At 38.2% G+C, this 12,572-nt stretch overlaps 1 protein-coding gene across 2 annotated transcripts in view; it reads right to left on the bottom strand.

Moving 5' to 3' along the window:
• Window positions 1-12,572, bottom strand: part of AFF3 (ALF transcription elongation factor 3) — a 299,418-nt gene that overhangs the window by 116,642 nt on the left and 170,204 nt on the right. For both annotated transcript variants that reach the window (XM_010222664.2, XM_088520310.1), the window contains exon 5: window positions 2,896-2,982. In XM_010222664.2, the coding sequence (XP_010220966.2) occupies window positions 2,896-2,982 (87 nt within the window). The remainder of the gene's footprint in view (window positions 1-2,895; window positions 2,983-12,572) is intronic.

Raw genomic sequence — 12,572 nt, 5'->3', positions numbered from 1 at the left:
CCCTCCCCTTTGAATTGTCTACCTTAATTCATCATGCAATATCTTACCTCTGCCATTGAGTCTGCATAGTCTCAGACTTGACATCAGCAAAATATACGAGCTACAACATTTTCATTTATCCTTTTAACAGATTCTTTAAAATTAGTGACTCATTTCTCAACAAATTATCCTTAACGATAAAAGGTAAAATAAAAATGCTGCAAAGAAATAGAGAATGCATGCACCCACTGAAGCAGGAAAAACTATGCCTTTTTATATTTTAAAAAGAAAAGGTAGCTATTTCACTTTTGGAGTTTTTTTATTGTTGTTGTTGTTTTCTAATGCATTTGCTAGAGTTTGATAAAATAACAAAGAAAAAGTAAATGGATTGACCACTGAAAAGATAATGTTAATATTATAACTAAGCTTTTACTAAAAATAATTACTTGATACTTTTGTGAAAAGACACTGTTTTTCCTGGAGTGAATAAATTGATTCTCAGTTAAAAAAAGAAGGATAGCAGACTCTGTAATATCACACAGACATAAACAGAAACCAAAAATCAGATCAAGCTTTCAAGATACAAAATCACGGTAAAAATGAAGAAAGAGCAAATCGGGCAGCAGAATTAACAGCATCTCTTTCCTATACAAAAGTAGAGAATTACTGCCTGAACATGAAAGCTCATTCACGCAAGCATTAAATCAGCTCTTATTTGCCAAATTTAATTATTCATTTAAAGTTTATTTATTAACATGTTTGTAATAAAATTACAATCAAATAATGCCTAATCATTTATACATAACAAAGTGTGACATAGATAGGAGAAAGGAAAGCACATAGAGCACATACAGATTCAATTATCCTTTAGCTTTGACAAACAAGAAATCAAGAGACCCCTTCCTAGTAAATTCAAGAGTACAAATAAATTCTGCAGAGAAAAAAAAATCAAAGTTAAGAATGAAAAGTAACTTTATGTCCTCTATCATATAAAGGATAATTCCTTAAATACACTTTCCCAGCAGCGTTGTTCAGGAGAACCTGCTGGCCATGCCACACATTTCACTCTTGACACTGCCCTTTCTCCCACTGTTGTGAATTAATGTATACCTCCAATGTTAATGGAGATCTATTTTTTTATGCATGTACAGCATATGCACATGCATCCCCACCCACCCACATAGAGAGACCATATAGTCATATAAATGAAGATATTTTGAAATATGCATGATTATTATGTTTGTGATATATGAAACTCAGTCATTTACCTTTTTTCTTTTTTTTTTTCACTAGACTGATTTCAAAACCAGACTGGCTGTTGTTGCTTTGGCCTCTGCAACTTTAATAGCCTAATTAATAAATTTCAAGTTTTAAGCTGTCAAATCACTAATTAGCAGAGCTGCAGGTTAAAAGTGGATTGGTATGTGTAAGAATTAATGATGCTGATCCTCAGTTTTTATAGTCAGAAAAGTGAGAATGATTTGCATCCTTGCAACAGGCTAGGAGTCCTCTAAGCTTCTGTTTTTCTCATTTCCAAAACTGTGAGTATTCTGGCACCTGGGAGGCTTTTTTGTGTTAATGAAGGGTTGCAGCCTACTTGTTCCCCTGGAGCTGGCTGCAAGAGTCATTGCAGATGAACTGAAATGATCTCTTGCACTTCCACAAAGAAATGAATTCACAGTATCATGCACTGCTTGGAAATAAGAGATGGAGCCAATGCGCTGAATTCAGTATTTTCACATCTTTGCTGGCCTTTGCCTCTATTTGACTGACAGAGCCATTTCTGTGAATAACATTTAATGTACTGTGGCTTGGTGCAGTGCACAGGTTCTAACAAAAGAAGTTGGGACAGCTCCATAGCTTCTCTGGGAGAAAGAGTCCTAAGAGTTATGAAGTCAACCCCTCTGAGATTCAATAAGTGTGGTGTTACATCACACTTTGTGAAATGCAAATAGCTAGTTTTTGAACATTTTAGAAACATGTTTGAAAAATTATGCATTTTGGAGTCTGAAAAGCAGATGTCTTCCTGAACATGTGACTATCCAGGACCAGGTATTTGGGATTTTTCCATAATGCATGTTAAATGCATGTATATATATTATCATATGAAATCTGGTCCATTTAAAGCTTAAATAAATGGAAATTCTACTTTAGTAAGAGAAAATGAAACTATTTGGAAAAGCCTCATTAAATGGCTCCACAATTTGATCTGCTAGAATATTTCCCAGAGAGATGGATGAACAGGCAGAGAGAAGATGAGATAGCCGATATCACCACTTACACATATATCTTTGGCCTGTGTGCTGCGACTATATTATTGCTCTATTTATCATGATGCATTTAGTTGTGAGGCATCCAGGAAGGCCAGACAGATGTGCTAAGAGGTGTACGCCTTGCACCATAAACATTCTTGTTCATGTGCCCCACAGACGCGTCCAGTGGGGTTCACTATGGCAGAGCTTCACTGCTGTCAGGCCCAGCTGAGCACTTTACCTGCGAGTGAGCTGCTGACCCATCTCCTGCTACACTTACCAGCCCTCTCACCATCCTCAGTCAATTGCCTTCAATGCACAATCAGCTATGTTCTTTCTTTTTCTGCCATAATATGATGGAGATATTTTGCTTTGCGCCCCTGCTGCTTTAAAACCATGACATAGTCATCCATGGATAAGCTCTTTTAGCCCATGCAATCTGTAAAGGTTTTTTGGCCTTGCAATTGTAATCATTCCCCTCGCTATAAGCTATGGAGTAGACTCTGTAGACTCTCTGAGAGGCAGGGGATACTGGCACCCCCATGGAAAAGGTCATCAGCACTGCGCGGGTCTCGGTGTAGGGCCAGCACTGGCTTAGTCACAGCTCATGTAGGACATCCCGAGGCGGGAGAGGCACAAGTCTATGTTATGCTGCATGTCTTACCTTGTTTGGGAAGGGAAACTTGCTTTGCTCTACCTTGCCTGGTGTATGAATAGCTGACAGCGGTGGAGGCCAAGAATGGGTCATCTCCTGAAAAATAATATTGTACAGCAAACTGTATTTAGAAAGTCAATGGAATAAGAGACAATAACAGTATATCAGCAGCATGAATGTCTGGGCAGTGAAATATTTAAGTCACTGTAGCTTCTAGGAAATGCCCAGTTTACATATAATCTAGACAACACAAGAGCTACATTGATTTTTATCACAGACTCTTGAGAGCAGTTCTTAAACACCGTTTCATTTTCCTGAACGGTTAATGCATCTTAAGTGCAAGAAGTTTGATTTTTCTGACAATCTGCAACCATATTTTAATCAGTCAGTGTACTCTCATTGGTGAGAATAACAGAAGATTTTTTTTGTCTAGCGGTATCGGAATAGAAATTTCAGTTCGTGACCAAGTAATGGGGTGCAGAGTACGGATTCATAATAAAATAGATTTCACAGACCAGGTCGGAATGACAAATGCTTAAAATCCTGAGCTTGATCAGATGTTTGTTCATGAAATAGCCTTATAACCTTTTTTCTTTTTGTTGTAAAGATGTTAAATGAGCTTCTAACTGCCACTTGTTTCTCCCCCCCTCTTTTTTGAAGGACATTTTTTATTAGCTAAGTGATTGTATGCAGTCATTTTTGACACTCCTTCAGGTAGGCCACCCCGTTCCTTTTCAAGCTTGAATGATTTGGTCTCCAAAGCAAAGTTGCTTTGGCAGGAGTGAGGGGCTAGCTGATATTTATAAACCAAATACTTCAGATAAGAGATGACTTGATGAGACACGGCATTCATATTCCCCTCCAGTGTAGCCTGTTATCGGTTGTTTTTGCAACATGTTCAGCAGAAACGAGCATAATATTTGGCATATGAGAACTCAACACAATTAATAGGTGAAGTAATGAGTGTGAATATGAATATGAGAACCCTGAACAGTCAGTCTGTAAGTTTCAAGAACCAAAAAGCAAACAGCATCCTGCCTTATTATGGGCTCACTGACACTATCAAGAGTTTGTCTGGCAAATGCTTTGCCACTTTTTTTGTATCATTAACTGACTGTGGGATCATTTCTCAGGAATAGTCCATGGAGTTGTGCTGAGATCTATTGTTAGGCCCAGAATAATATTGAATCTGTATCTCCATGACTCATTTCTTTATAAATAGATGAGAAACGTTTTTTTTTATCTGAAAAAGGTGTATGCGAATCTCTTGCTCATCCTTCATCAGTACTCAGGGAAACACTTCAGAGCCTTCACGGACTGAGCTGGGGCACTTTTTACAGAGTCGAAAGTCTCTGAGTGTCCTGCCAACAAAAGGATCAGCCCTTTTGACATAGTTTATTAGTAATAAATGTCACCTCCAAAGTATTCTTGATAAACAGCTTAGTTCCCAACAAAAACTGCATTCTTTTATTTTATTTGAGGCTAAAAAGTTACATGATTTATTATACTTCTGTAATCTATGTGGGTGCCTCTAATCAGAGCATCTTCTGGTTTGCAGTTTCAATATCAGAACTGCTTTGCTTTTCAGTTCTTTGAGGCAGATTTTTCATCTCGCGTATCTGGTAAGTGCCAACTACAGCAGTACATAGTAATCTTTAATATACAGTAAGTTCTTTAAACACAGACAACCAAACCCAGGCCATCTGACATTTGGAAGCAAGCAGTCCTCCTGCCTGATACACATGCTGTCATTTCCAAATATCAATGAATTACACGTGGAAAAATATTCCAATAATAAGAGGCAAGTTGATAGAAAGATCTGTACTACGGATATTTAATCCTAAGGCCATGATCCGAACAAGGCGAGCTTTCTCATCTATGGTAAAACTTCTTTTTCTTAGTTATTATTATTATTTTATTTTTTCAACAATGGGACACATACAGAGTAAAGGTGTTTCCACCTGTAAAACCCCGTTCCTGAAGAAGCTAAATGCTTTTCTCTACAAGACGGGATGCTGAGTCAAAACTTTGCGTAAGAATGAACTATGCGGCTCTTTCTTTTGAAGAGTAATGCTTTATTTTAGTTCTGTCCATTGAAGGATCAGGACAGCCAGAGTGGGAGCTTCTCGTGGCTTTGACCCAAAGATACCTATGTCTAAAATATGCTATTAAGTACTTATGGTTTCCAATTGCCCAAGAAGCAGTTCCTCCAGGTTATATGATTGCTGACCTCCACTGTCACCTTTATGGAAACGTCTTCCACAAAGTGTGCTCTATGCCATATAGAAACCAATCTGTTACAAGAGGAGAGCTCAGTCCTCCTCCCTTGCCTGCCCAGGTCTGACAATGATACCTCTATCCGTGGAAGGGACGACAGTGCTGATTAAAAATAAGAGTGACCTTTTTCTCTGACATGTCAAAAATCTTTCATTTCTTCTTTTCCACAAGATTATTTCTCATCCATACTTCAATGAAATATGACCTTAATGGTCTTTTTTTTTTCTTTCCAGCTAGTTTCTCTTCTCTATTTGCACTTTGAGTTGTGGTATATAATAAAGCTCTGTACATAATTTAAACTTGATGTAACCCTTTCTGACACAAAGATTTAGTAAGACCACAGATATTTACCAGGGTTAGTAATTGCCATTATCAAGAATTATCACCTCTCTGAATGTGAATTTGCTGGAACAGTATTTTGAATATGCTGTATTTATCACTACCATTTAGAATTCAGGCAATTTAAAAATGAACTAGAATTAGAAAACAATAAATAAAATATGAGAAAACTTGTACAAAAAACACTCTTTCCCCCGAACTACAGCTCTTTGCAACTGAGTAGTGGTAAGTTTTAAAGGTAATATTTTTCAAAAAGAGAAACATTGAATTGTGTACAGTCTCCTTCTCACTGCCAAGAACAGAATCTCAAAAACAGGAAAAAGCATTTAGGCATCCTGCAATTATCAACACTTTGTAAGGTCAGTGGCAAGCAGAAACAAATCCAGAATATGGCCTGATGTTGCCAGCCCTTGTGATTTTTTACTCTGTATGAAGACATTTTATGCAGATTAAAAGCACTAGCAGTGACATATCATCTTTTAAGTAGGTAGTGTGAAATTTGTTTGAAAATGTAAGCTCAAAGGGTAACTTCCTTCTTACCTACCTGATGAGCTAGCCAGAAAGGACTCCAGTTTTACTACTGAAACAAAATCTTATACACAGCTTCTATCTATTCTGGTCAGCTAACTTATCTATCCTTGGTTTTTGAGATTGGCAGTTTTGGCACAAAATACCCTTGGGACTAAAAAGAATACTTTGGATGCCTTGTTGAAAGCCACTAATAATTAACATGTAATGTAATGTAACTCTGCACTTTGAAATTGGTGCTAGAACACCAATTTTATTGATGCAAAAGATTTTTGGAATCAGAAAGAGAAAAAAGCAGTTTTTTTTTGTATCATAAATGAATGAAATATAATTCTGAAACATCCAGTTCCTGCCATTACAAGATAATGGTCTAATTTTAAAGCAATAGAGATTTTCCTCCCAGTCTGGTCGTTAACTTTAAAGTCCTAGAAAATGTTAATGAAACCAACCACTAAGAAATCACTTGGGGTCCAGAAGTGGGAAAATCAAAGATTTCTAGATCTGAACAAAGCCCCGATTAGACCATTTACAAAATGCATGAGCACACGTGTGCTTAACTTCAGGCCAGTTTACTAGAGTTGACTGTCATCCTCCTCCCATGGCCTGATGTTTAATCCAAACGTTGCTTAGATGGTGTGAGATGGCTGTTTGGGCCAACATTGCTTGAAATAAAGTGGGCAGGGATAAAGTAGTAGGGATTTTCCATTGGGCAAAACCCAGTCCCTCACTAGTGGAGGGATATTGGCACTGGGTGAGGGACGCAGGAGGTTTGGCTGGACTCATACTCAACACCATCCATAGTCGCACATATTGTGGGCAGAGAGCTCCATGTCGCCTTTTACCTCCCTCGTGGGCTAATGGCTCAGAGAAAATACACCTGGGTGCCACCTAAATTTCAGTAGACTTCTGTACATTCTTTTAAAATTAATTAATTTATTTTTTGGACCCTTGCTTCTCCCTGTGTTACAGCTCCATTGTTTCAAATTGAGGTTTTCATGGTGGTAGCAATGATGCATTTTCACACACATATTGCAATTCCACACCCAAGTTCATCTCCGTAGTAAATCAGTTTCCAGCAGTTATATATAAATGCCTAGTTCTGCAAGTTATAAAGGTCTAAGTCTAGTTAATCTTAGTCAACACACAAACACAGCTCTTCTTCTTGCTGAAGACAGAACCTTCAGATAAAAAGATCAATAGTATTGTGTACCCTTGGTCTAAACTTAGTTTATACAGCAACAACTAAATAACAAGGCATTTCTTGTGGATTAATGAGTGCTTGGAAGTGTTTTGTTTGAGGCTTTTAACCCTAGCTTGTAGGTAATTTTTCAGGAAAAGTACCATGCAGAGGTAAATAACAGCATTCAGTCTAGACTTAAGGCAATGCTATTTATTTAGTGCCATCAGTCTTGCTATGTGGCATGTGATACTCATAATGGTTGAACTGATTCAGAAAAAAAAAATGTAATTAAAAAGTAGTAGTGAATTCAGGCTCTTTTAGATTTCAATTCTGGCCATGTGTACTAACCTTGGTGTTCATTTACTGCCACAATCAAAACTTATCACCAGACCATCAAGAAAAAAATGACTGTTTGCTCTTTGCTTTTGCTCATCTAGCCAATTTTTGATTCATAATAGTTTGTCTCTCATAGACGATGACTTAAGAAAATGTATAGCATGTCATAAAGATCCCTGTCAAAGATATTTTGAAAACTATTTTAACCTACTTACCTTCATCCGCTACTCTAGTGACACATCTCAAGAAACACAGGAGATAGACTGGTGAAACAATTTTCCTTTGCAAAAATGTTGCCAATCAGCTCATAAGCACCATAGAAGCTCTCTATATTCACCTACCCTAAAATACATATTTTACAGAAGCATTAAATATACCTTTTTTCAGCTGGAAGCAGGGGCAACACAAAGTGAACAGCAAGCTTTCCAAGACCTGTTAGCAAGTGATTACAGGATACAGCTTGCAAACCTCTTATCCAGTTAAGTGTTCTGTCTTCATTAAATAGTTTTTTTTTTTTTTTTTTTTTTTTTTAGCACAAGAGAGTAGCTCTTCGACTGGTGTCAGCTGGCAAAGATCCACTTCAATTCAGTGAAGCTACACTGACGCTAGCTGACAACATGGCTATGATTTTTTTGTTAAACATCCAAAGCAAAGAATCTGACACCGAAACTTTTGGAAACTGTGTTCAAGCAGACAGTGTGATAAAATTTCCATCATATGCGCTTCATCATATGAAGTACAAATTTTCATTTTTAAAAAATTGATTTCACTAGTATCTGCTGGAACAGATGGAACAGGTTGCCCAGAGAGGTTGTGGAGTCTCCTTCTCTGGAGATCTTCAAAACCCGCTTGGATGCAGTCCTGTGCCACGTGCTCTAGGTGACCCTGCGTGTGCAGGGGGGTTGGACTAGATGACCTCTAGAGGTCCCTTCCAACCTTAAGCATTCTGTGATTCTATGATTTGTTATGCTTGGCCTTTCAGACTTAAACTGATGGGCTTCAGCTGAAGTTGCTGGAAAATAAAAGGAGTGCGTGTGTGTGTGTGTCTGTGCACAAGCTGGAGAGGAAAAAAGGAAAAGATACAGAAATTAGGCCCTCGGAAAGGGAGAAGGTCATAGATTTTGCAGACTGCAGCATTAAAGAATGTATTCGGCATTCAATCTCCAGATGTTTGATATCTACTGAACTAAACCATTCCAAATCATGAACATTTGTAACGTGATCCGTGGATCAATTCACTCTACAGCAAACTGCAAATGCCAGTACATGAAATTTCTGTTTGGAATGTGTTATCTCTGCTTTACTGGAATTGTCCACAATCACCTGCAACACTTAGCTAAGGTCTCACAGTCCAGGAACAACAAATGCAAAAGAATGAGACAGCTGCTTCCTTACCAAACTGATTTATTTAGGTCTTTCACTGTATGATTTAACCAAGGGTCTTGTTTTTTTCTTTTTTTAAAAAAAAAATTATTTGACCAAATGAATTCACTAGCTCAGAAGCAGCTATAGCTGCCTGAGAGAAATGCAGTTTTATTCTAAGCTCAAGCACCAACTAGGGCATAGCCTGTGCCATATTCTCTAATGGCAGAGTTTAAACCAGAAAGATTTATTATCTTTAACTATCAGGAAAGAAAGAAAATGTACCATTTTCAGGTAAATCACAGAAAAGGATATAGAGGCTTGCTCTAAAAATGTTTAGATACTCTTCATTGACATGAAAAAAAAGGGAAAAAACAGCTCCTTTGGTCTCTGTATTGAATATCAGTTCTTAGTTAGGGAGTTCTGTTTTCACATGAATGCATTGGCCGTATGGTATGACAAACGGTCTGAAAAACAGCCTTGCCTAGGCAAGCTGAGATGATGTGGTTAATCAAGGTACAATCTTTATTAGTGCATTAACCTCCTGCACCCGAGGACTGTGGATTCTAATTCCTGAATTGCCATGCAAGACTGATGCAGCTAGTTTTGTGGTCTCAGTTGGCAGCAAGCTAACAGAAGTGGCTAATGAAGATGAATAGCTGCCTCCTGGGAGTGGGGGGAGGAGAAAAGAGGAGAGGAAAAGACCTAGGATACTTCAAGGTCCAGATCGCTGCATGATTTCAGATAATAATGAAAAAGTGCACATCGTCGACACTTTTAGAGATCCTAACAAGCAACTTCTAGAGATCCTAACAAGCACGTTATTTCTGCAGTTTGCCAACAAAGCAGCAAAGAAGCCTCTGGATTGATCTGGAAACATTTCAAGAAGTTAAAACAAGGCAATTGGAAATAAAGAGCATGACACTGGTTAGGATCTTCACCTGTTTTTGACAGAGGATTGTGTTAATATGGACAAAGGAGTAGAGAAAAAAACACGCTCAAAGCTATAAGACAGACACGTTTACTAAGAAAAACATCTGCGCTCTGGAGAAGACAAAAATACCATCATGGTAAATATTTAGCAATACAGAAACATCTTTTCCGCAAATGCTTGTAATATTCTAATATAAACATTCCTTTATTCCAGACAAAAATATGCTGCTAAATGTAAGGAGGTCCTCAAAACATGATTTATGGGGAAAGAAAAACAGATTTTTGAAACTAGACTTCTTTTTCCTCTGTTTTAGTCTTGTGTAAAGCTGGAAGCTTTCTGATAGGTCCATTAATGGTCCCGATTCATCCCCTAAACGGGAGGTCAAATAAAAGGTCATCAGATGAGTCTAATTTGCTTTTAATTTCAGTTTTTCTTTCATATACTGAAGCCTGCTTAAGAGGACTGGCATACCAAGAGGACTTACATAGTCACTAGAAACTCATGGGCTGTATGAAAGTACTTTTGTTAATCTACAGTTGGCATCCTCTAGTGGATTAAGAACTGATTACTGTAGCTCAGTTTATTCAGTGAAGTGAATGAATAGATCACACTGTACAAATTTATGGGTAATATTACTGTATGCTCTGTGCACTGCTTCTGTGCGGACACTACAAAAAGTAGATACCTTGTGCTCTGCTTGAAGGTGCAAGGTGCTACCATTTAAATAACCTGGAAGGGCTGCTGGCACTACCAAAACTCCTTTTAGTCACCTGCAAAGGCTGCTGACCATAGCCAGAAGGAAGAAAACTGTTTCCTGCTACTACAACAAACTCTGTGGTCAGTGTGGGCAGTGAGAAAAAAATCATAGAGAAGGAGAAAAATACCATAGGAAAAAGTCTGAACTAGAAGTATTAGCACTTACAGTGCTATGAAATGTGGCTCCACAAGGCATTGCACTTTTGGTTTATTAATGACATCAAGTAAAATGTGCTCAATTTAGATGTAAAAATCATGAGTCGAGTACTGAGTACTCAACTGAGTACTCAGCTGAGTACTGAGGCAGGGGCTCTCCTTCCCATCTCCTTTGAGGAGCACGAAGAGGTTCTGCAAGGCAAAGCAGCCTATAAATCCCTTCTGGACAACCTTGCATGGATATGGCTGGCTACAATTAGTAAACAATTTTGTTTGTGACACTCTGACATCTTGCGGAATCTGTTCACATACAAACCATTTATTCTCAATGAGATTAGGAAATCAGTGTAGCACTGTGTGCTCCAGTATTTGTGAATTCAGCCATCTGTTCTCAAGGCTGCATCATGTACCACCTAGATCGGAATCAACAGAAAAATGTTCGGTCTTGAAGGTTCTCATTCTAGAAGGAGTCTAGTGGCATTGCATGTCAGCTGAAGCCAACAGAGACCAGTTCAGCTAAGGGCACAGATGTCAAATATATGCCCATGAATGAAGAAGAGCAGATATTCCTGGTAGAGCGGGAGCCTAGATCCCAGAAAGGAGATAGAGATCACCCATGGACAAGCAACTGAAAATGGTCTCCCAACATCTCATGCTATGGTTCAAAGAGCTAGCTCAATTGCATATTTAAAAGAGAGAGAAGTAAGTCGAAGAGTAGAAATAGTGAGATCAGTGCTAGCATAACCTGTTTCTTTTGTCCACTTTTTTTTTTTTTTTTTCCAAAACACTGGAAATTTGGAGAAGGTGAAAAGAGAAATAGAAATATCACAAAGAGATTTATGAAGATCAGCCCTGTTAGACTAAGAAGTATTAATTTTGAGCTATGTAAGCATCTTCATAAGGGGAAAAAAACTCAAACAAACATCTTTTTCAAACAGGACTTTCAGAAAATTTATTTGCAGCCAACAGTCAAGGGTCGCAATGAAAAAGGTAGGAGGTCTACTGAACGCCTTCAACAAAGGTTCACAAGGGATGACTGAAAGATCAAGGTTGTTTGTAGTAGCAGTTGTGTAGCAGTCCACAGTTATAAAAATTTCAGAATGTTTCCAAATGGCCCTCACTGGAAAATATTGTCAGCTCATAATAACAGAAAAAGATGAAAAAGCAATCACTTCTTGTATCCTAAACGAGTGGATAGGAAGAAAAAAAAGGCAAAGTGAATTTAGATGAAAAGGACAAATGTTCATGAGTGATGGTGGTTCGCTGCTGGGATGCAGTGCTGCAGATATGCCTCTCCTCAGCTCTTCTGGTCTTCAGATGAAGAAAGGATGCTTTTCTGAAGGATATGCTGCAACCAAATAAAAGATCAACACAGGAGTAAGCAGCTGCAATTATCGGGCCTGTTAAAATGTGGGATAAAATAGAAGTTCATACCAGCTTCCAAAATGTATCTAAAATGGTATTTCATTTTAGAACTTCTTTTTCAGTCCACCAAAATCTTTAATACTTACGGCTCTCAACAAAATGTGAAGCACTGGCATCCACGTGTGCATGCTAGATGCTGTCTATCAAAGCAGTGTTTAAGAGAAAGATATGTTCCATTTTGTTCTAAAAGAGGTAGAAGCAAAACTTTGTTCTTTCCTTGTGTATCACTCATCTATGAGCCTGTAGCAGTCCTTGCAGCCTTTGATCATATAAGGTCCAGATGCCTCACAGTTAGCCTTGGGAATTTAACTGAATGGCCAACACAAGGAGTATAGCTGCCTGATGCTCTCACTATAGACAGTGGGAAGACACAATCATGGGCCACATCAGTGG

The sequence above is a fragment of the Tinamus guttatus genome, unplaced genomic scaffold (assembly GCF_059628265.1).
Source record: "Tinamus guttatus ecotype Peru unplaced genomic scaffold, ASM5962826v1 Tinamus_guttatus_pri_ptg000002l, whole genome shotgun sequence".
NCBI lineage: Eukaryota > Metazoa > Chordata > Aves > Tinamiformes > Tinamidae > Tinamus > Tinamus guttatus.
The sequence above is the reverse complement of the archived record's forward strand: the minus strand, read 5'-3'. Positions and strand labels throughout refer to the sequence as shown.